The sequence below is a fragment of the Balaenoptera acutorostrata genome, chromosome 9, assembly GCF_949987535.1.
Source record: "Balaenoptera acutorostrata chromosome 9, mBalAcu1.1, whole genome shotgun sequence".
NCBI classification, from domain to species: Eukaryota; Metazoa; Chordata; class Mammalia; order Artiodactyla; family Balaenopteridae; genus Balaenoptera; species Balaenoptera acutorostrata.
In genome coordinates, this window is record NC_080072.1 from 37,216,124 (window position 1) to 37,239,379 (window position 23,256).

Here is a 23,256-nt window from a genome sequence, read left to right on the forward strand (position 1 = left end):
TGCCACAAGCTGGAAGGCAAATTATTGCCTACGTTTCACATTTCCACTGTACTCTGAAGTGAAAAGAATCTCTTGAATCTCAGTTTTAGTTTCTCTCTTTCCAAAAGTGCTCTCTCCTTTGCAGACAAAAGGGGACTTGGCCAAAGACCTAGTTTGAAGCAGAAACATCTTCAGCAGCAGAGTCTTTGAGTCCAAAATACAGCCCTACATCCCAAACACTGACCTACCCACCGATTTCTTCCACGTGCTACGGCTGATGGCAGGAGCAGTCACAACCGCAGGTAGAATAGGATTAAGGTATCATTTTCACTGTTATTAAAATTCTCCCTTTTGCAGAGCATAATGTCTCTTAGGGCCAACCAAATTCTTTCTTTGCCCTGGGTCGGAACTCATGTCCACGACTGATCGGTATCATAACAACAGCATCGGCCACGTTTTCTATTTATTCAGCGCCTTTCTTCACAAGGTTCAGGGCTTCTCATTATCAATCTAAACTTTATGAGTATATATTATCAAAGCCCCTAATTGTTTACATTCCCGGCTCTGCCACTCAATATGAACATCTCTGGGGGTAGAAATCACATCTTCTTCATCACTGCCTCCTATGTGCCTAACACAGTGCCTGGCAAATAGCAGATCCTCAAAAGACGCTTGTTAAGTGTATGGGGAGGAGGGAAAGATGCAGAATTATAAAACTGAAGGTGTTGAAAGGCAAACTTTGCCTCCTTCACTATTTAACTCAGGACCAGTTTTGAAAGGCATCATATATTAGAAATGTGATATAATGCCTTCCTGTGACAATAATCTGTTCCTAACAATTGCTGTTTTGCCCTTTCCGATTACTGGCAATGATGCTTGCATCCAAAATGCATTAGCTTATAAGCAGCAGTGACTCTGACCATATATCATCTCTCAGTGTTACTGGTTTAATAGCCAATGGGCAAATTCCTTTTCCACTCCCAGGGAATATACAGTGATACATATTGCCTTTCTTCCAAACATTTTTCAAGTATTTTGATACAGCCTAATAGTATCAAAGGTGTAAATGGTTATGTTTACTATAGGTTGTCCTATTTCAAGAAAGAATAAACCATTTTTATAGTAACATATAGCAGATGCCAACACTAAAAATGTTTCCATTATAGCATATCACTCTAAATTCCAGATAGGATGGACAAAGAAATGAAACATCACAAGTGAAATTTAGATACCTACTTTTGCAGTCATCTTGGCCAAAAGCTCCTGTAAATCCATTATTCCTTGCACCAAGCTTAAGAAATCACTGCAAGTTGGGCAAGCTCAATAAAGAAAATATAAAATAAATGTTGATACTGTGCTAACAGAAAAAAATATATATATTTAAACAGTAGTTTTTTAGCTATAAAAGTGTCTTCGCTTTTCTGGTTAAGTATGACTTCAAAATTGGAGTGAATTCACAGAGGATTTCAGATCTAGATCTTTTCCTTTTATTAATAAGCAAAAAGAAAGGAACAAGGACTAACTGAAAAGGACAGTATGTTTCTACCTTGAAAACATTTTTAAATTTAAACTAAAATCTCATTTTTATTGGGACTAAAGAATTGTGAATTATCACAGAAGCAGCAAAAGTACACTCATGTATATCCAAGTCAAGAAGTTTAAAAAATAGTTTATATACATATATTTATATAATTATATGAAACATAACTTTCTATATTAACCTACAGACCCAAAACTGCTCATATAATCTTTTCTTACCTTCAAATGTTAATTCTACAAATAATACATAAGCTTTTTAAAAATCCAAAGACACAGAAGTATTTTAGTATACATAAAATCTCTCACTAACCCCACTACCTCATAAGTCAATAATGTAAATAGTTTGTTTGTATCCTTCCTGAAGTGCTTCTCTGATGTTATCAACAAGCTATATAATACTAATAATTCAGAAATGCTTTAAGTTGCTACTTACTGCGATTCAGGTTCGGACACTGTGTTATGTATCCATTCGGCATAAAGATGATTTTCCCATCTTGGATAATCCCCTTGATAACAGAAGAGAGAGGTGGCAATTAGTATTGCAGTTACCAGCTCAAATGGCCCCTGTCACATGCTCTCTGTAGGGAAGTGGTTTGTTTTTTTTTTAGCAAGACTGATAACCGTATTCAGAAAGTGAGTTGGCCTTAGTCCACACTGACCTACTCCAAACCATCCTCTTCTAAAAAAATCTCAAAATGTCCATTCATCTTGAGAAAGCTACAATTACCTACCACTGGTTTATGCTAATGATATCACAGAACTAAGGATCCATCAGTCAATGTTCTTAAACTGTCCAACTAAAAAGACATTGATGCAATAAAAATTCTCCTCAATGCCTTAGTCATCTTGGAACATTAAATATTGCTGATTTACAGGATTTTTTTAAGTGGGAAAAAGCAACAATAGGAACATATTAGACTAAAATACTCTACTGATTCATTTAGTCTAGGAAATAAAATTAGACACGGGGAAAACTCCTTAAGAACCTTGCTCTCAGCTAACTGAGTAACATGAGTCTTTGCTGGTGAGTCTTAAGATTTGCTCAACATCTCACTGTGGATAAAAGGTGGTCTTTTAATTCTGCAATCTAGTCTGGAAGAACAGCCCTAATTTAAGAAAGTCATTGGGGCTGCCATCTCTCAATGAAAATATTGACTTGGCTTTTGGATTTTTCACATTGAATTTCAAGATTCCGTTTTTAGGGTATTTTTTCCCCTGATTTGATGGAAGAGATATTACAGAACAGATGGAACATGTAGAAGCTGGTTCCGAATATTGAGCTTAATCTATAAATAAAATATAGGCTTATGATAGTGTGGTGAGTCTTTCAGAGGGAGCAGCATTTAACGTTTACATGCTCATCTTCTAAACAGCAGAAGGTAGTCAGCAAATGCTGTTTCTGCTTATTATTCCAAGATAAAATATTAATTGGAAATATTAATAGAAATAACAGGGTCACAAGGCCTCTTCCTCCGAATTAGGTACTTTGATTAACCTCTTCCTCTTCGAGGATGATGCAGTGCCTGTGATTATGAGAAGAGATGCCTCACCATGGGAAGGAGGTGCCTGCCGTAGCTCCTCAAAATGAATGTGTCATCTCTTGCTGGGGAATTACAGGGAGCAATTAATGGAGCACAGTCTAAGTCAATCAGCTTCTTCCTGGCACAAAGTTGCTCAGTTTTTCAAAGCAAATTAACTCCTTGGAGAGGCCAGGGTGCCTTTCAAGCACATGTGAGGAATTTGAGAGAAGCATGAGATTGGCAGTCAGGGGCCCAAAGTTTAAGGTCTGGATCCATCTGTAGCTAATTGGGTGGACTTAGTAAGTCAACCACCCTCTCTGAGCTTCAGTTGCTTCATCTGTAAAAAGAAGTGCTGTATGCAAAAGCTACAGAACCTTCTAGCACTCAAGTGCTGGATCAATGAAACAGGCGTCCAAACTGAAAGTGTCACAATTTAGATCTCTGTGCTTTTGCTAACTTTCAGGATAAAAGAAAAAAATCAGTCCAGAGCAGACAAAGTGATAGATTTCCATCAAAGAACAGACCAGAGAGAACTAAATACACATCAGAAAATATCCGTCTAATGAGGCTGAATATGGATGAAGTTATAGTGACCAACTATTCAGGTTTGCCTGGGATTTAGAGATTTCAGTGCTAAAACCGAGAGATTCCCAGGCAAACCAGGACAGTTGGTCACCCTCCCTGATGCCAAAGTGGCAAAAGCACACGTACCAGGAAAGGATCAGGTCTATCTATTACCTGCTGGTTAGAAGAGCCTAAATCATTCTTATTTTTATCAGCCATGGAAAGGGCCCTCAGAAACCTGGAGTATATTTGTCATGGTATTATCTTTGCCAAAACAAATAAAAAGTCCATTTGAAAAGGATTTCCCATGCACTTATCCTGTAGCAACACATATTATACACAGCAGTATTCCTTTTGTTTTCTTAATGACTGATTTAGTCACTTTGTAAATTACTTATTGCCTCTCCCACATCTTTCTTCCACCTGCCTCCCTCCTCTGTCTTTCCACTTTTAATCTCCGGCACACACGTGTGTGTCACACAGATCATTAGGTGAAGATCAATGATGTTGACTTGAACAAAAACAGAAATAAGAACTGACAGCTTCTCGATCCCTATCAACACAAAAACTCAAGGCACTTGATATTTTTTCTGAAAAAGAGGTCATGAGGGTCAGCCCACATACTGGCATAAAAACATGTTCTAGCCAAATGAATCAAGATGGGAATGCTAATTTATTTGAATGGATGTAATTCCATGCTGGATTAAATGAAGGGTGGCAATGTACTGTACAAATACCAACTGTAACCCAAAGAAGTGTGAGTGTATGTATGTGAACCTATAAATACATACCTGTGTATATATCCCAGCACCTCCCCACGACAAGAACCAAAAGGTCTTGCACTGAATTGTCATATGAACTAGAGTCATCCCTCAGTAGCTGGAAGGTAGTGGTTCTGGGACCCTCGCTTCCCCCTCCACCACCCACCCACCACAGATACCAAAATCTGTGGATGCTCAAGTCTTTTATATAAAATGGCATAGTACGGTAGGTCCTCTGCATACACAGGTTCAGCATTCATGGAGTCAACCAACCGTAGACTGAAATTGGTTGATTCTGCGGATGTGGAATCTGCAGATAGAGGGCCAACTGTATTTAGTGCCCGGACATTTGTCAATAAAAGAAGCATTTGCTAAGCCTGTATTTTTCTTTAGAAAATTGAGTTTTATAAAGTATAAAGCAACAAACAACAAAGCAGCTCGATCAGCCTTATTTCTCCCAGAAAACTCATCTGTGAGGATTTCTATAGATGAAAATGTACCTTAGAGGACAGCAACTTCTCCCCAGAAAAGATGAAATAAGGGATAAAAAGATAGAACTTTTATTATTTCTCTTCATTTAACTTTAAATGTATCTACACTTAACTGAAAAAAAAAAAAAAGAAAAACTCTGGCTGGGCCTCTCACTAGTGGACCTCATTTGATCTCATTTTTTGAGACCTATGCTTTACTTCATACCATTCACCACAGCAGTATTTCTCAAACTGCCAGTTTCTTAAGAATCACATTGAGTATTTGTTTAACATTCAGATTCCTGGGTCAACCCCAGATTCTGTTTCAGGAGGGTTGGAGTGGGCCCAGGAATCATCATTTTTAAAAGCTGTCCCAAAGGATTCCCATGAAAGGTCAAGGGGCCCCACTTTGAGAAACCCTGCCCTGTTGTCAATCACTTGGATTTTCTGGAGCAAGAGTGTTTACTCCTTACAAGTTCACAGTGGTGAAAGTAGCACCTGCATCCAGTCCACGAACAGAATAAAGTCTTACTGATTTGTAACTGAATGGCAACTAACCAAATTACTAAATTATAAAAACCATGAAAGCAAAAATCTTAGGTTTTTACCTCAGCTTTCCCTGCAATTCCTATCGTAGTATATTTCACGAAGTAGGCACAATCAATACCTAACCTGGATCAAATTCCTAAAAACTATAAATTATATAATTGTAAGAGAGCAAAATTTGCCACTCAAAATGTCTCACTGGCATGCAGATTATTTAGACCTGAAAACAATCAAGGCCCAAAAGACTCAGGAAGAAACTTTGACCTTCCCCCTAACTGCCTAAAAGAATTTAGATAGAGGGCCTGTTCCCAGAATAGAACTGTCATCAGAAATATCTGCAAGGAATATGAACTAGGTGTGGTGGGGCAACTTAGAGATCAGCGTGCACTCTGCACCCCATTGTCTCTGCGTGGCCCAGCAAACATTTATTTACTGAACATTTGCTTTGCCATCTCCGTGTGAATTGCCTACCTCCCCTTGAGTCCCAAAGACCTACCACCACACTCTCTGCTGTCTTTAGCTGAAGACAGTATTTAAGGTGAGGGTTTCAGCCATTTTGGTAAGCTACTCAGTTTTCCTGGGTCTCTGTCATGTGTACATGTTATTAAAATTTGTTTTGAGTTTCTGCTAATTGGTCTCACGTCAATTTAATCCTTAGACTCGTCAGAAGAACCTAGAAGGGTAGAGGAAAATTTCTTCCTCCCTGATGCAATATTGAACTATAATTTTCACAGCTATTAAGAGTCTGTGAAAATCATGTAGAATGCTAGTTGTTAAACTAGGGGAACATATCAGAATTTTAGAGGAGGGTGAGGGAGCACAGTCATGTATGAAATTTTGACAGTGGTTCTGAGGTGATTTTTTAGATGCCTGATGAAAACTACTGATCTAGGGCCAGATCACCTGGTCATTTGACCTATGAAAAATCTAAAGCTCTGATACTTTAATTAGCTTTCCTAAAGGACACCTTAATCTTAGGCCATCAACTACAGGTCTACTAACTCCAAACGAGGACTGGGCCACTGCAACACAGTGTTAAGTAAAATATATCATTGGAGAAAGTCTCACAGTTATGTGGGCTTTGTAGCACAACATGGTGCTACAAGGAAGTCCTGTTACCAAAATGAGGTTCTATCTTAACTGTCTTCATGGAAAGATACTATTCAACCATCCATAATGAATTATTTGCGTTAGATACTAACAGCTTGCTAAAACAGTTTTTCAATGCTGGAAAACTGAGGTTCTTTTAGGTAGCCTAACATTCTCCCCTGCAATCTTATTTGCACTATTAATTTGCTAAACAATCCATTTTCTTGTTGTTAGAGCAATGCTAAATCTCAGCCACTCTGAGGATCTAAAAAATTCCCTAAGGGGCAGAGCCCAAATTAATAAGCTTTTACTATCAGTACGATGGAAAGAAGAAAAACAGATATTTTTTCCTCTTTGTGACATCCACCTGTTGCCACCTTCTACTTCCCCCTGCACTCAGCTCACCAGGCACTGAAAAATAAATTTGCACCAGGCAGGTTATACATTATGGGTTTGTTGCCTGGGACACTAATGCCCATTATTTCCGTTGTTCCAAGACCATTTACTCATTTCACAGTAAGAAATATAGGAAGATGCAATAAAAAGATTAGAAAAATTATGCCATTATTATCCTCTTATGTATGGAATAACTATTAGGCAAACCCTACTAACACTCGGAGCTTTCTGATACAAATGAAAGCAGCTTTGCCGCCAAACAAAAGCTAATTCTTTTCTTAACGCTCTTATTTCCCTGCAGATCTCTGTTTACATTGAAGAAAATGGTTCCATTTTTTTTGTATGCTAAAACACTGAAACAAATTGCTTTGAAAGGGAAAGGAAAAGGAGGTGGGGAGAGTTCCTGGAAGGCTTGTAAATATATGGATGAGGATGTGCTCTGTTTATAAACTGGCAAGGACCCAAGCTTTGGCAACAGGCTAACAGAAAGTAAGACTTGGGAAACCGACAAGGAGGATTTTCACAATGCAGCCAATTATGTATTTCTGCCCTGAAGACAGTTAATAAAATATTCCAGCTTGCCTAAAAGCCAAGAAAGACACTTGTCGACTTTCATTATGATCAATAAAAACTGTCAGTTCATTAGCATATCATTAGCTGTCCTGCTGTTTCCAAAGCCTTAATGCACAGAAATATTAATCTACAAATATATAAGATTCCCCAGTTCTGTGACTTTGACTTTCTGCATGAAAGGAAAAATGAGAATTAGAGATGGGAGGAATCCAATATGGCTTCTTTTTCTATGTGCCTATAAACATATGTTTACCATCTGTGGAATTATGGGAACCAGCTGAGGTTAAAAAAAAAAACAAAAAACAAAAAACAAAAAAACAGCTGTGGCATTAAAAAAAAAAAAAAAGTAATTTCACTTCCCAGTGACAGCTCAGCTGTTAAGGAGACAGTGAAGTCCAGGTAAGGGAAAGGTTTCAGACCCAAGTTCACCAGACAGAAAAAGAGAGAAAGACAGAGACAGAAAGGCTTGGCCTCTGTGAAAGGCTTTGAGATGGGAATTCTCCAGGAGATCTCAACTATTTAGTAACTGTCAGAACACCCAAACCTCTGAAGCACTGTGATTCACCTAGGCTTACCCTCTGGAATAATGACAGCATAATCATCTTAGAATGCATCAAAGGGAAATTCAGCAGTAGGCAACCACCTTGATAATGAAAATCTATGACAATCAGAAGATTCAGATAAGCCTATCACCACTGGCCAACTATTTTCTCAAATGAATGCTGTTTTGAAGTGAAGAAATCCCCAGCCTGTGTTCTGTGTCTCTGATCGGAAGTAACTAAAGCTAGAGGCTTACGTGCCAAGCAGCAAGCAAGTGATGCCACCCTCTGCTCTTTCATTAGCAGCACTTTCATTGCACTATTCCTAACGATGCACCAGGACCCAGAAATTAGGTTTGACAAGTGAGTTTTTGCTTTTACTTTGCCTATGAAATGACGTATTCATATTTAAAATAGAGAACAATATAGTTTTAACCTGAAAACACAACATAAGCATTATTTAGTTCTGGAGCCAAAAGGCAGGTGTGGTTCTTGGACCCAGGAGGCAGCTTCTACCAGGTATCTATTAAAAGCCTGAGACGTCACCGGAGAAGTGACTGCCTCTTTTACAGGGAGATTTTTGCAGCATTGATCAAGATAATTTCTGTACTGAGACAGTGATACATTCCCCCTACCCCAGCCATCTCACCTCACCAAAGGATGGAATGAAACACGGGTTGGTATATAGGGAGATGAGTTTTGAAAGGTTTCCTTCTAAAGAGCTGTTGGACGGAGCTACTCCTATAGGGGAACAAGGAGAATTACAACTCTTCCTAGGGAGATGTGGTGTGTGGAATTGCCACCTCCTTTTGGTGCTTCTCACTGGGACCACCTGTTTCTTTGGGCTGGAGCCCTGGAAAAAGGCAGGTCTGTCTCCTCCACAGGACATGGCATACCTAAGTGAAATGCTCCACCATCTAACACAGTGACTAGTACATAGCAAGCAAGTCCCTAAAAAATATTTGTTGAATGAATAAACAAAAATATTGAAAAAGAAAGTTCTAAGCTTCAATCCTATTTCTTACAAACTATGTGAGACTGGCAAGTTGCTTAATCTTTCTGAGCCCCATTGCCTGATTTACACAGTAGGGATAACACAGTCGGCCCTTTGTATCCTCAGATGCACAGTCCACAGCATACATGGATTTTATATAAGGGACTTGAGCTTCCATGGATTTTGGTATCCGCAGGGGTACAGGATACAGAGGGACAATTATAATAACTACCTTATTAGGAGTCTCTGAAGGTGATACACAATTAACTAAGATAATATATGTACAGCCAGAGTAGGTCTAGAACATAGAAAGCAGTTAATAATTGTTGGTACTCTCTTCCTCATCCCCACAACCCACCTCCACAGGAAAATGATTGTCCAAGTCTGTAAACACCCGTTGTGTTTTCTGCCTGTATCACGTATTTGGGCTCTTAAGCAAGGATTCCTTATATCTACAGAGAATCATACACTCATCAAGCTGGAATAGATAACAGGACAAACTATTCTCCCTGTCTTAATCACAAGCTCCCAACTAAAACAGAAGTCCCTAAAAGGCAGCAGAAGTGCCTGTCTTTACTACAGTATAGAGTTAAGCATATACAGAGCATTAAATATATAAGAAAGAGGGAGAAGGAATGCATGCTGTAAACCTACTAAGTGCTGGGTGCTTTTAATATATATATATATATTTTTTAATTAATTAATTAATTTATTTATGGCTGTGTTAGATCTTCGTTTCTGTGCGAGGGCTTTCTCTAGTTGCGGTGCGCGGGCCTCTCACTATCGCGGCCTCTCTTGTTGCGGAGCACAGGCTCCAGACGCGCAGGCTCAGCAGTTGTTGCTCACGGGCCTAGTTGCTCCGCGGCATGTGGGATCTTCCCAGACCAGGGCTCGAACCCGTGTCCCCTGCACTGGCAGGCAGATTCTCAACCACTGCGCCACCAGGGAAGCCCAATATATATACTCTTATACAATCTGCATTACCTGTATGAGAGACATCTTAGCACTTTACAAATAAGGCAGATTCATAGCTTGTGCATTTATTCATTCATTTTAAGAGTACATCATCTGCCAATTGTGTACCTGATACTATCTGAAGCACTTGCTGAATAAAACAGACACAGTTCTGACCCTGGTAAATCTTAGAATCTCGATAATGTGACCAATAAGAAACAAGTAAGCCCCCCTATAAACTATTCAGGATCAGCTACCTAATTTGCAGAGTTCCTTGTTCAAAAATTATTGAAAACTTGAAGGTAGCAACAGCAGAGCCTTAAACCAATCATGGGGGCCTTTCTAAGTGCAGCACTCTGTGGGATTGTTTTCTTCATCCTGCTCAAACCTGCTGGTGAATTCTGGCCAATTTTTCATTTCAGTTGTACTTCCCAGCTGCAGAATATCTATCTGGTTCCTTTTTGTAATTTATCTTTACTGATATTCTCATTTGTGCATACGTAATTTTCTTCACTTCCTTAAGCTCTTTGTCCGTGTTTTCCTTTAGCTCTTTGAACACATTTAGGATAGTTGTTTTCAAGTCTTCATCTAGTAGGTCCAATATCTGGGCTTCCTCCAGAATGGCTTATGTCCATTTATTTTCTTTCTTTGAATGGCAATACCTTCCTGGTCTTTTGTTTGCCTTATGACTTTATTTGAACACTGGACAACTGAATACTGTAATGACTCTGAAGATCAGTCTCTCCCTTCCCCAGGGTTTCCTAGGGTTTTTTTTGTTTGTTCTTTTTTGTTTATTGTTGAATGCTGTAGTAATCCATTTGTTTAGTAACTTACCTGACTATTTTTATAGAGACTGCATTCCTTATTATGTCTGGTCACTAAAATCTCTGTTCCGGAACTTGTGGTCAGAAAGTTTTTAGACCAAGATTTCCTTGAATGCCAGGAGCTTGGAGAGGGGGAAAGTTGGGGGAGAGCATGCTATATGCTGGAGCCCTCATTTAACACTTAGCCATGCTTGCACTGATCCTAGGGATCGGCCCAAAGTGAACGCGTAGGGTATTCTCAGGTCTTTTCTGAGCATGAATCTTGCTCTGGGCATGCATATAGCTTTCTAAATTCCCCATATACATGATTGCTTTTGAATGCCTTAAACTGCCCAAAGAATCTCTCTCCTCAGCTCTTCCTCCTCTCTCTAGATTGTCTAATGTGTGTCAACTGTAATCTTTTGCCCCAGATTGTTTGGTAGCTTTGCAATATTTTCAAGAAATGTCCACCAATTTTTTTGGCCTGGGAGAATTCTGAGTTAGGTGAAATAGAGATAAGTGTCTTGCATCAGTCCTTCAGACAGTCCCAGACAGAACAGACATACAAAATAATTTGTAGATAAGATTTGCTCTGCTCCCTCCAGAGCCAGGGACCATTTTCCCACATGGGAACACGGGCTGACATCTTCAAGACTGCCGCTGAGCTGTAGCTGGTGTGGGGCGAGGGCAAGTAAAAATGCCATAAATCTTTCCTGTTATTTTGATGTTGCCTTTTTCTTGATTCAAAATTAACTTGGTTGCTACAAACATTTAATGTTTGCCAAAATTCTGACAAGGTTGGTTCTAACAGTTTCTGCTTGTTTTTTGATGTTTCTGTGGAAGTAAAGAAACTTGGACCTGCCTACTCCACTGTTTATTGACATCCAGCTACCTGTGTTCTAACAATCCCTCCTGGAGATTCAGATGCAGTCTAAAGTTGGAGAGACACTAATCTAAAAAGACACTAAAGCAGAAGCTAATTATTGACTATATCTTATATTTTGTGAGATCTTTATAGAGACCAAGGTGAAACACTAATCTAGACCATCAACACACGTCACCTATATCAGTGCGCTCAAATTTGAGCCTTCAAATCTACAGATCAAAACCAGTGAGAAAGGCCTTTTAAAAATATATAAATTCCCAAACCCTACAGTTCAGATTCTCAACAAGTGGGTCTAGATAGGCATAGAAATTTGAATTGTAAACTCTTCCCATCTGACTCTGATGTCTTTCCATGACTCGGAACCAGTTGCTGCCCTTCACTACAGATGCAAGACCCCTAAGAAAAGAGTAGCTTCACCAGTGGGTAACTAGCTACAAAACAAGAAATAGCATAAGTGAGAGCCAGTTTGGAACAGAGACACTTGGACAAATTTCTGATGATTCTTGGACATGTGGAAAATCATAGAACATGAAAAAAATCACCTGTATGGATATGGATATATGTACATATTTATACACATACATATGTGTGAATTATCACCCTGAAAAATTATGTCATGATTTTTAATTTCGAATATTTATGATGTACAAAAGGGTTGAAACCAAACTACAGCAAATACCTATGAATTTCCCACCCACCTTAAATAAAATGTTATCACTATAGTTGAAGACTTCTGGGTACCCATCTCTAATAAAATCCCCATTTATTCCTCTTAGAAGTTAAACTAGTCTGAATTTAGTGCTTATCATTTCCATGCATTTACCTTTTTACATGTGAATGTATAAATAAGCAATACATTGGATTGTTTTGATTTTTACACATACAAATGATTTACTACCATAATATTCTCCTGCTACTTGCTTTTTCATTCAACATTATGTTTGCAATTCATCAATTTTTACTCAAGTTCTATGATTTTAATATTTACCACAATTTAAACCTTCTCCCAGTGATAGAGTTTTTTCCCAAATTTTTGAAATTACAAAAGAAAGAAAATGTTCCTGTGATAATGTTTGTACATATCTTCTTGGGTACATGAGTTTCTTCAATGAAGAAACATAGAAAGAAGAGTTTCTTCAGTGTTTATACCTGTAAGTTGGGTTCCTGTGTCATAAGGTACACACATCTTCAACTTTATACAAAATCTCCCTAATTGCTCTCCTTAGTATTCTACCAATGCAAGTTTCCACTGCAATGAGTATGTGTCCTGTTCTCAACTGTCTCCCTCACACTTAACACTGTCAGGTTTTGGGGTTTTTTTTTTTTCATTTTTGTCAGGCTGATGGCTAAGAAATTGTATCTACTAATGGATTTTTTTTAAAATTTATTTATGGCTGTGTTGGGTCTTCATTTCTGTGTGAGGGCTTTCTCTAGTTGGGGCAAGCGGGGTCCACTCTTCATCGCGGTGCGCGGGCCTCTCACTATCGTGGCCTCTCTTGTTGCGGAGCACAGGCTCCAGATGTGCAGGCTCAGCAATTGTGGCTCATGGGCCTAGTTGCTCCGTGGCATGTGGGATCTTCCCAGACCAGGGCTCAAACCCGTGTCGCCTGCATTGGCAGGCAGATTCTCAACCACTGCACCACCAGGGAGGCCCCCTCTCCTAATGGTTTTAATTTGCATTTCCAAGATAGCTACTGAAATGGAATTCCTTTTAGTGCATTCTTTGGCTATTCACGTTTCCACTTTGGGGAGCTGCCTTTTCGTATCTTTTGCCAGAATTTTTATTGAGTTATAAAAATCTTCCTTATTGATTTAATCATTTCTTTAATGGATATTATGTCTTTTGTCAACTGATCCTTGTTGCCAAGATCATCTGTGATAAGCAGATCTTTTTATTCTACATATTACACTTATCAATATTTCCTTTAAAGATTCTTCATTTTTTAAGCTTAAGAAATTTTTCTCTACTCTAAGAACATGAAGATATGCTCCTACGTTGTATTCTAAAACTTGCAAAGTTTTGCTGTAATATTTAGCTTTTAAGTCAATTGTAATTGTAATTTTTTTTGCATATGGTGTGCAAATACGTATTTAAAGCTTTTCCTGTCATTATACACAAAAATCAATCACATCAATTAATATATATACGAAATATTTAAATAACTGATTCTCCTAACCATTTATCGATGAATAAATGGTCTTTTCCCCATTGATCGGGAAAGCCACTTCAAGTTTCCAAGTTGCCACATGTAATGGAAGGGTATCTTTCTGGCTTCTCCATTCTATTCTATTGATGCATGTGCCAATTCTTGCACCAATATGACATTATAAGATTCCTATAACCTTATAATAAGCCTTTGTATCTGAAAAAGCCAAGTCCCTCTCCCATTTTCTTCTTCAGAATTGTCTTCATTATTCTTGTTCTTTAATCTTCCATTAGAATTTTAGAATCGGCTTGTAGATTCCACCCAAAAAAAAAAAAAAAAATCCTGTTGGGAATTTATTACAGGTTCACAGAATCTAGAGATCAATTTGAGAAAAACTGACTTTACTGCTTTAAGCCTCTTTCTCCAAGACTTTATTGCTTTAAGCCTCCTTCTCCAAATGGGAAGAATATATTTCTTCCCATTTAGGTGTTCTTTAATATAGCTTTTAATAGAATTTTACAATTTGCTTCATAACTGTCATGTATATATTTGATTTTGTTCTTAAGTACTTACACATTTTTTATATTATAAACAAAATATTATATTTAACTGTATCTTTGTTATTGCTACTGCTGCTACTTTTGTTCAGCAATGCAATTGATTTTGTTTTTCGATTTGGTATTTATGCAAATGAAATGAAAACTTCTGTTCACACAAAAAGCGTCCAACAGTCCTTCTGAACTCTCTTGGTCATTCTAATAATTCATGAGTCCAATTTTTTGTAGACAATTATATAATTCATGAATAATTATATTTTTCTTTTTCATAATTCTTAAGGTTTTAATTTACTTTGCTGGTAAGAATCTACAATGTAGTGTCAAAAAGAAACACGGTAATAGGGATGGCCTGTATGATTCCTGACTTTAACAGGAATTCTCTTAATATTTAAACCGTAAGTATGATGTTTCTATGTATGTTTTCTTTATGTACTTTTTATCAGTTTAATGAAGTTTCCTTCTATTCCTATTTTGCTAAGAACTTTTTTATCCTGAGTCAGTACTGAATTTTATGTAGTGCTTTTCTGCCTCTTGAGATGACCACAGTATTTTTTTCTCCTTTGTTCCATGTGTTGAATTATGTTAATAAATGTTTTGGTGATAAAAACAAATTTATATTGTTGAAACAACCAATAACTGGGTCTCTCTCTCTCTCTCATGCACACACACACACTGCTAGATTCAGTTTGCTAATATTTTGTTTACATTTTTAATCTAATCTGTGTTCAAAAGTAAATTGCCTTGTATTATACAATTCCTTTCTTATACAGTCCTTGTCTAGTTTAGGAATCAAGGTAACCCTATCTTCATAAATGAGTGTTCTCATTTATTCTCTTCTCTGGAAGAGTTTATGTAAGATTGGAATGGTTTCCTTGGATGTAATAGAACTTGCCTGTAAAACCATCTGAACCCAGCAGTTATTTGGTGGAAAGACACTGTAGACTAAAAAAATGGTCACAGTTCTTTGCTCTTTGCTGGGTCCATGCCCTGTGCAATGGGAATTTGTATCCCATCAAAAGGTGGAGTCAATTTCCCAGACCCTTGAATCTGGCCTTGTAACTTGCTTTGGCCAAAATAATGCAGCAAAAATAATGTGCAAGTTTCAAGCATAGGCTTCAAAAGGCCATTCCCACATCTGCTCCAGCTCTAGAAACCCTGATCAGCCACCATGTAAACAAGCTTGGGCTAGACTGGTAGAAAATGACAGATCACATGAAGCAGAGATGAGCCATCAAACTAAAGGCCATTCTAGTACAGCCAGCCCCCAGAAAACCTAGCAGCTAACCAAAGATGCATGATTAAACCCACTGAGAATATAAGAACAATTTAGCAAAGCCCAGCCCAAAACGCCAACTCACAAAATTCTGAGCTACATAAACGGTTGCGGTTTCAAACCATTAAGGTTTGAGTTGATTTGCTATGCATCAAAAGCTAACTGATACAACAGATTTCGAATCATGAATTCCTGATGATACATTAATGATTCTAAGACTACCTGGGTTTTGCACTTCTTAAGTCCATTTTGATAATTTATATAGTTTTAAGAAATTGTTCATTTTTCTGTCATTTTCTCTTTTATTGGCACAAAATTGTTAATAATTAATTACCATTGTTTTAATTTTTGCAGTGATTTTTGTGTGCTTTTATTATTTATACTGGTTTTCATACCTTCTCCCATTTTTTCTTGCTCAGACTTCCAGATGTTCAGTCTAAGTTCTTCTTTTCTGAAAAAGTTGCCTTTTTTCACTGGCTACTTTTAAGATCTTCTCTGTGACCTTGGGGTTCTGCTATTCTGCTAATATGTCTAGGTGTGGCTTTCTATTTATCATCATTTGTGTAATAGATTATTAAAATGTTAAATTCTTCCCTTCCTTGCATCCATATCCTTGCAACGTTATATTGCAGAACAGTCCTACAAGAGATGAAGTCTATTTATTTACCCCTCACTCCTGGCTTTCGTCATATGACTTGCTTTGGGCAATAAATTATTAGCAAATGCGATCAAGCAAAGAGAGCCTTGAAATGCACTAGTGCTGTAAGGCTTCCTCTTTTTCTTACACTTGGAAACTCAAGACTGCCATGTGGATAAGCCTGAGTAGACTCCACATGGGGAAGAACTGCAGTACACCAGTCAACAGCCAATCTACCACCAGAGATGTGAAGAAGCCACCTACTGACCAACCAAATGACAACAGACATATCAGAGAGCCCAGTAGATACCAGCGTACCCAGACCAAGCCAGAAAGATCATCCCATCAACCCAAAGAATTATGAGCTAAATAAAAAGGCTAGGGACTTCCCTGGTGGCGCAGTGGTTAGGAATCCACCTCCCAATGCAGGGGACACGGGTTCGAGCCCTGGTCCGGGAAAATCCCACATGCCACAGAGCAACTAAGCCCGTGCACCACAACTACTGAAGCCCACGCGCCTAGAGCCCGTGTTCCGCAACAAGAAAAGCCACCGCAATGGGAAGCCCGCACGCCAAAACGAAGAGTAGCCCCCGCTCACCGCAACTAGAGAAAGCCCACGCACAGCAATGAAGACCCAACGCAGCCAAAAAAAAATAAATAAATAATTTTTTAAAAAAATAAAATAGCTATAATTTAAGCTTCTAAGTTTTCTAATTGACTTTTTGACAGCAAGAGCTTACACTTTGATTGCACTGTTTCCTGTAATAAAAACTGATGTCTTATCAACTTTAGAGAATCCTTAGCCATCATACTTCTAATAGTGCCCATAACCCCTTTCTCCCATTATCTTTTGGAATTTTCAAATATTTATGGAAGCATATACATACATACACACACTAAATACATATAAGCAAAATACATACATAAAATTCTTTTCCATATATATGCATCTTCCCTACATTTTAACCTTTCCTATTTTCCTCTATCCCTGCACTACAATTAAGGTAATTATTTGACAATATTTTCCATTTCACAAATGCTCTCCCTACTTGTGTCTAATTTACTGTTTAGCGGATTCACTGAGTTTTTTTCACTTCAATGACTATATTTTTCATTTCTGGAAGTAACTTTTGACTCAAATCTCCCTGGTCATATTTATCATCTCTAGTCATCATGCATTTTTTTTAATTTGTTATTTTGCTTCTTTAAACATTTTAAATATAGGGATTTTAAAAATTCTTTATCTTGTAATTCCAATTTGTACAGCCCTTTGAGGGATAATTGGGAAGTTTGCTGTTTCTTCCCATTCTTACTCATGATGGCTAAAAACTCATATTTGCATGAACTTAATCTGTAGTAATCTTGTGAAGTTTGCATTAAAAGTGATTTTCCCAAAGATTATTTGTATTTTCTTCATTAAGAATCCCAAGGTGCCCAACCCAGGATCACATTAAGATAGTTTCTTGAGCTTCATGAGTATATAAATCCAAATTTTACATCTGCTTGATGTCAAGAGCTGTGGTTTCAAATTCTTATCAGGGAACTATTTTTTGTGTGTGTGGAGATAAAGCAGAGAAAAGCTAGTCAATGGACTGCCTCCCTTTGCTAAGTAGTAGACTATTTCTGCCTACTCTTTCACTGGAGGGGTGGTCTTCTGAATCATGGCTTTATTTCAGAAGTTTCTGTCCCAACTTCTAAGCTTGCATGGAACCTAAGCCATTCTCCCCATCCCACATAGAATGTTGAATTTAAGGCTCTAACTGGAACTTTTATACATTGCTAATGAGAGTGTAAAATAGTATAGCCACTTTGAAAAATACAATGACATTTTTTATGAAGTTAAACATACACTTAATATACGGCCCAGCAATCCCACTCTGACATATTTACCCAAATAAAAATGAAAACTTTTGTTCATACCAAAGCCTGTATGCAAATGTTTTAGTAGCTTTATTCATAAATGCTAAAAACTCAAAACAACCTAAATGTTCATGAACTAAGGAATGAATAAACAAATTGTAGTATATCCATACAACAGAATTGGAATGTTACTCAGCAATAGAAAAGAATGAATCCCTGATATACACAACAACATGGGTGAACCTCAACATATATACATACTTACATAAATGGTTCCATTTATAATGCATTCTGGGAAAGGCAAAACTATAGGGCCAGACAATAAATCAGTGGTTGCTAGACATTTAGGATGAGGAGAAGACTTGAATAAAGTGCAGCACAGGGGAATTTTTGGAGGTTATGGAACAATCTTTTATCCTGATGGTAGTTACATGACTGCACAGATTTTCCAAAACTCACAGAACCATACATTTAAAGAGGAGAATTTTATTGTATATAAATTATACCTTAATTTTTAAAAAAGGAAAAGGAAAGAAAAGCCCAGGACCAGATGGTTTCACTGGTGAATTCTACCAAACACTTAAAGAATTAATGTCAATCCTTCTCAAACTCTTTCAAGAAACTGAAGAGGCAGGAACACTCCCAAACTTATTTTTCAAGGCCAGCATTAGTCTGATACTAAAGCCAGATAAGTACACTACAGAAAAAGAAAAGTATAGACCAGTATCTTTGATAAATATAGATGCAAAAATTCTCAAATTATTAGCAAACCAAATTAAAGAGTACATTAAAGGAACATACACCATGATCAAGTGAGATTTATCCCTGGATGCAAGGATGATTCAACATATGCAAATCAATAAATGTGATACACCACATTAATAGAATGGAAGATAAAAATCATGACCATATCAGTAGATGCTTTGTCAAAAGCATCTGACAAAATGTGGTATCCTTTCATGATAAAAACACCCAAGTTGGGCATAGAAGGAACACACTTCAACATAATAAAGGCCATATATGATAAGCCCACAGCTAACATCATACTCAACAGTGAATGGTTGAAAGCTCTTCTTCTAAGATCAGGAAAAAAGACAGGGTGTCCACTCTCACCACTCTTTTAAGTCAACATAGTACTAGAAGTCCTAGACAGAGCAATGAGGCACGAAAAAGAAAAAAACAAAAAGGTTTCCAAATTAGAAAGGAAGAAGTAAAAACGTCTTTGCTTGCAGATATGATCTTATACACAGAAAATCCTGAAGACTCCACCAAAAAACTTTTATAACAAATCAGTGAAGTCAGTAAAGTTGCAGGGTACATAATCAAAACATATAAATCAGTTGCATTTACATACACTAACAACAAAATATCCAAAAAAAGAAATAAAACAATCTCATTGACAATAGCATCAAAAATAATAAAATACTTAGGAATAAATTTAACCAAGGAGATGAAAAATCTGTACACTGAAAACTACAAGACTTTGATTAAAAACTGAAGAAGACACAAACAAATGGAAAGATATCCCATACGTTCATGGATCAGAAGAATTACTACTGTTAAAATGTCCACACTACCCAAAGCAATCTGTAGATTCAATGCAATTCCTATCAAAATTCAAATGGTATTTTTCACAGATATTGAAAAAAAACCCTAAAATTTGTATAAAATCACAGAAGACCCCAAATAGCCGAAGTAATCTGAGAAAGAACAAAGCTGGAGGCATCACACTTCTGTATTTCAAACTGTACTACAAAGCTATAATAATCAAAACAGTATGATACTAGCCAAAAAAAAAAAAAAGACACATAGACCAATGGAACAGAATTGAAAACCCAAAAATAAATCCTTGCCTATACAGTCAACTAATATTTGCAAACCATATGCCTGATAAGGAGTTAATATCCAAAATATACAAAGAACTCATACAATGCAATAGCAAGATAAAGTCTGATTTTAAAATGGGCAGAGGAACTGAAGAGACATTTTTCCAAAGAAGACATGCAAATAGCCAAAAGGTACATGAAAAGGTGCTCAGCATCACTAATCATCAAAAACTGCAAATAAAAAACCATTATGAGATATCACATTATACCTTTTAAAATGCCTATCATCAAAAAGACAGGAGATAACGAGTGTTGGAGAGGAGTAGAGAAAAGGGGAACCTTGTGCACTGCTGATAGAAATGTGAATTGGCACTGCCACTATGGAAAGTAACATAGAGGTTCCCCAAAACGTTGAAAATAGAACAGCCATATGATCCAGCAAGCCCACTTCTGGATGGCTTCCACATAATTTGGGGTATATATCCAAAGGAAATGAAATCACTACCTCACAGAGATATCTGCACCCCCATGTTCACTGCAGCATTATTCATAATAACCAAAATATGGAAACAACCTAAGTGTCTGTAAACAGATACATGGATAAAGAAGATATGGTATGTCTATGTGTACACACACACACACACACACACACACACACACACACACACACACAGGAGTGGAATATTACTCAACCATGAGAAAGAAAAAATCCTGCCATTTGCAACATTGATGGACCTTGAGGGCATTATGCAAAGTGAAACAAATCAGACAGAGAGAGAAATAATGTATAATATCACTTACATGTGGAATCTAAAAACCTGACTCATAGAAACAGAGAGTAGAATGATGATTGCCAGGGTTTAGAGGGAGTGGGGGAAATGGGAAGATGTTGGTCAAAGAGTACCAGCTTCCAGTTATAATATGAATAAGTTCTGGGGATCTAATGTACAGCATGGTGATTATAGCTAATAATATTGTATTATATAATTGAAAGCTGCTAAGAGAGTAGATCTTAAATGTTCTCACCACAAAAAAGAAATGGTAATTATATGATATGATGGAGATGTTAGCTAACATTATGGTAGAAATCATTTTGCAATATATTAAGTGTGTCGAACTGTTGTATACCTTAAACACACGTAATGTTATATGTCATTGATATCTCAATAAAGTTGGAATAGAGAAATAGATTAAAAGAAAGAAAAGGAATAAACTTAAATATCTAACTTACTGATATTGGCCTACATCTCTGGTTTTCACTTCCCTTCATGTATTTAGCCTCTAAGGATATACCTTATTGTAAGTGCAATGACAAGTCATAAATGATTTCTGTTGTTTTATCCAGCATTTACAGGCATTTTGAAGCAAGAGGATTTTAAAAATATCTAGTCTACCATACTGCCAGAAGCAAAGTTCTGCCATTCTATTGAAGAACAAGACAATCTTTAAATTTCATGATGTTTTTAACTTTTTCAATTCACTTTATCACTGAATCCTCATGTTTTTATGAATGCAGTTATTGTATTGGGTTAGCCAAAAAGTTCATTCGGGGTTTTTCCAAAACACCTTACGGGAAAACTCGAACGAACTTTTTGGCCAACCCAATATTACCCTCTTTATAGACAGGAAAACCAAAGCTCATGGAAGTTGAGCCGTTTCTTATTGGTTATCTAGACTAGACATCCACCCAAAACTGAATTAACAGGTTCTGACAATGAAAACCAATTTGAAGATTACCTTAAATCTCCCAGAAGTAGGGCAATAAGAAACATTTTGAGGATTATTTACATTCTGGATCATCCATATCTGGCAGTAGAGTGAAGTGTGTGACCTTGGGCAAGTCACTGAACTCTCTGTCTAGTCTCAAAACACCTACATCAGAGAACTGTTGTGACAATTAAATGATTAAATTCACATCAAGCACATAGAAAAGCAAAAGTAGAAAGTAGTGCTTACTTTGAATAAACCATGCTTTTGGTTGCGCTGACCAAGCCATAAATTGCTTCCTGGGGGAAGGTTGGTCTCAGGAGGGTCTATCACACGTTCATAAATCCTATAAGGGCAAAGAACACAGTTACTAATAAAGAGGCTCAAAGCAGAACCAAAAGGTACATGCACACTGTTTGAAGTACTCATGGCATTAGCTGCTGGTATAGAGAGATGAAGGCAATATGTGGCACATTTTAGATGACAGGTAACATAAACAGAGATCTGTTTCCTGACAACACTTAGACACATTATCTGGGCCCCTCCTGGCTTTCTATCTTTGCCCTTTTGGCAGGGGAAGAAGGAAAAGGGTAACATTTTTGAGTGTCTATTCTTAGCAATGAATTTCATACAAACTCTGTGAGTAAAGTGGTTTTGTCCATGTTACAGGTGAGAAAGCTGAGGTTCAAGGACCGTAAATGGGTCAACCAAGACAGCCAGGGAACAGTAAAGTTGGGATGAGAATCTCCACCTGTCTGGCTGCAAAGCCCACGTACTCTCCTTTGTGCTCTACTACTCCCTGACTGCTTTATTCAGCTGCTACTCATTTCTACAGTAACCTCCTAACCCCCTCTAAATAACTGAGTAGCAGCTGCTCACATGATAATGTGCCTAGCGTACAAAATCAAGTAACTGAAGTCATCACCCAATGAACAAATATTTATTGAGCATTTCTTTATGCTCCAAGCTCCATACAAGGCAACAGGAGACAGAGCAATAAACCAGATGTACAAAGTCCCGCCCTCATAGAGTAAAAGATAAAATTCTGTACATGAAGAAAACCTTCATATGATATAGAAAGACATATAACTAATACAGAGAAGGCAACAGTCCCAGGATCTTTGAAAGCACTGATAAAGCCTACTGAACAATTGAATTGTCTCAGTTGCTCTGCCCTCCCAAGCCCCACGTTAGTCAGTTACAAATCTTGAAATTTAGAAACAGTCCCTGTAACCACCAGCTGATCACAGGCTCTACCTCACCCCTGGCAAGTACCTTCCAGCACCTGAGTACTGAGAAGGGAAAGGAAGAGCTTGCCTAAGAACTGAACTTGTCTCCTTAGATGCTCAGAAGATTCTGAATGGGGTGAGATACAGGGACCATCTGTGAATTTCCATTCCTCATGATGGCCCTGTCCATTCCATTCATTCCTCTGTCCTTACTTGGAGCAGCCGTGGGGAGAATCATCCCCCAGGGAGGTCCAGAGGTCTAACAATTCATCAATTCCCCCAGCTGGGATGCAGCTGACTGCCTCCTGGCAGAGGGTGATGGATTCCTCCAGCAGCTCTCAGTAGGAGAGTGCGGAAGACCTGAAGGATTGTCCAGTTGTGTCAAAGCCAGTGAATGATTGCAAGGC

The 23,256-nt window shown here is 37.7% G+C and overlaps 1 protein-coding gene across 2 annotated transcripts in view; it reads right to left on the bottom strand.

Annotated features, from left to right (window-relative positions):
- The window catches only part of NELL1 (neural EGFL like 1), an 858,172-nt gene that overhangs the window by 667,421 nt on the left and 167,495 nt on the right, over positions 1-23,256 (bottom strand). For both annotated transcript variants that reach the window (XM_057553940.1, XM_057553939.1), the window contains exons 5-7: positions 21,870-21,966; positions 1,952-2,024; positions 1,216-1,298 (exon numbers count right to left, since the gene is read on the bottom strand). In XM_057553940.1, the coding sequence (XP_057409923.1) occupies positions 1,216-1,298; positions 1,952-2,024; positions 21,870-21,966 (253 nt within the window). The remainder of the gene's footprint in view (positions 1-1,215; positions 1,299-1,951; positions 2,025-21,869; positions 21,967-23,256) is intronic.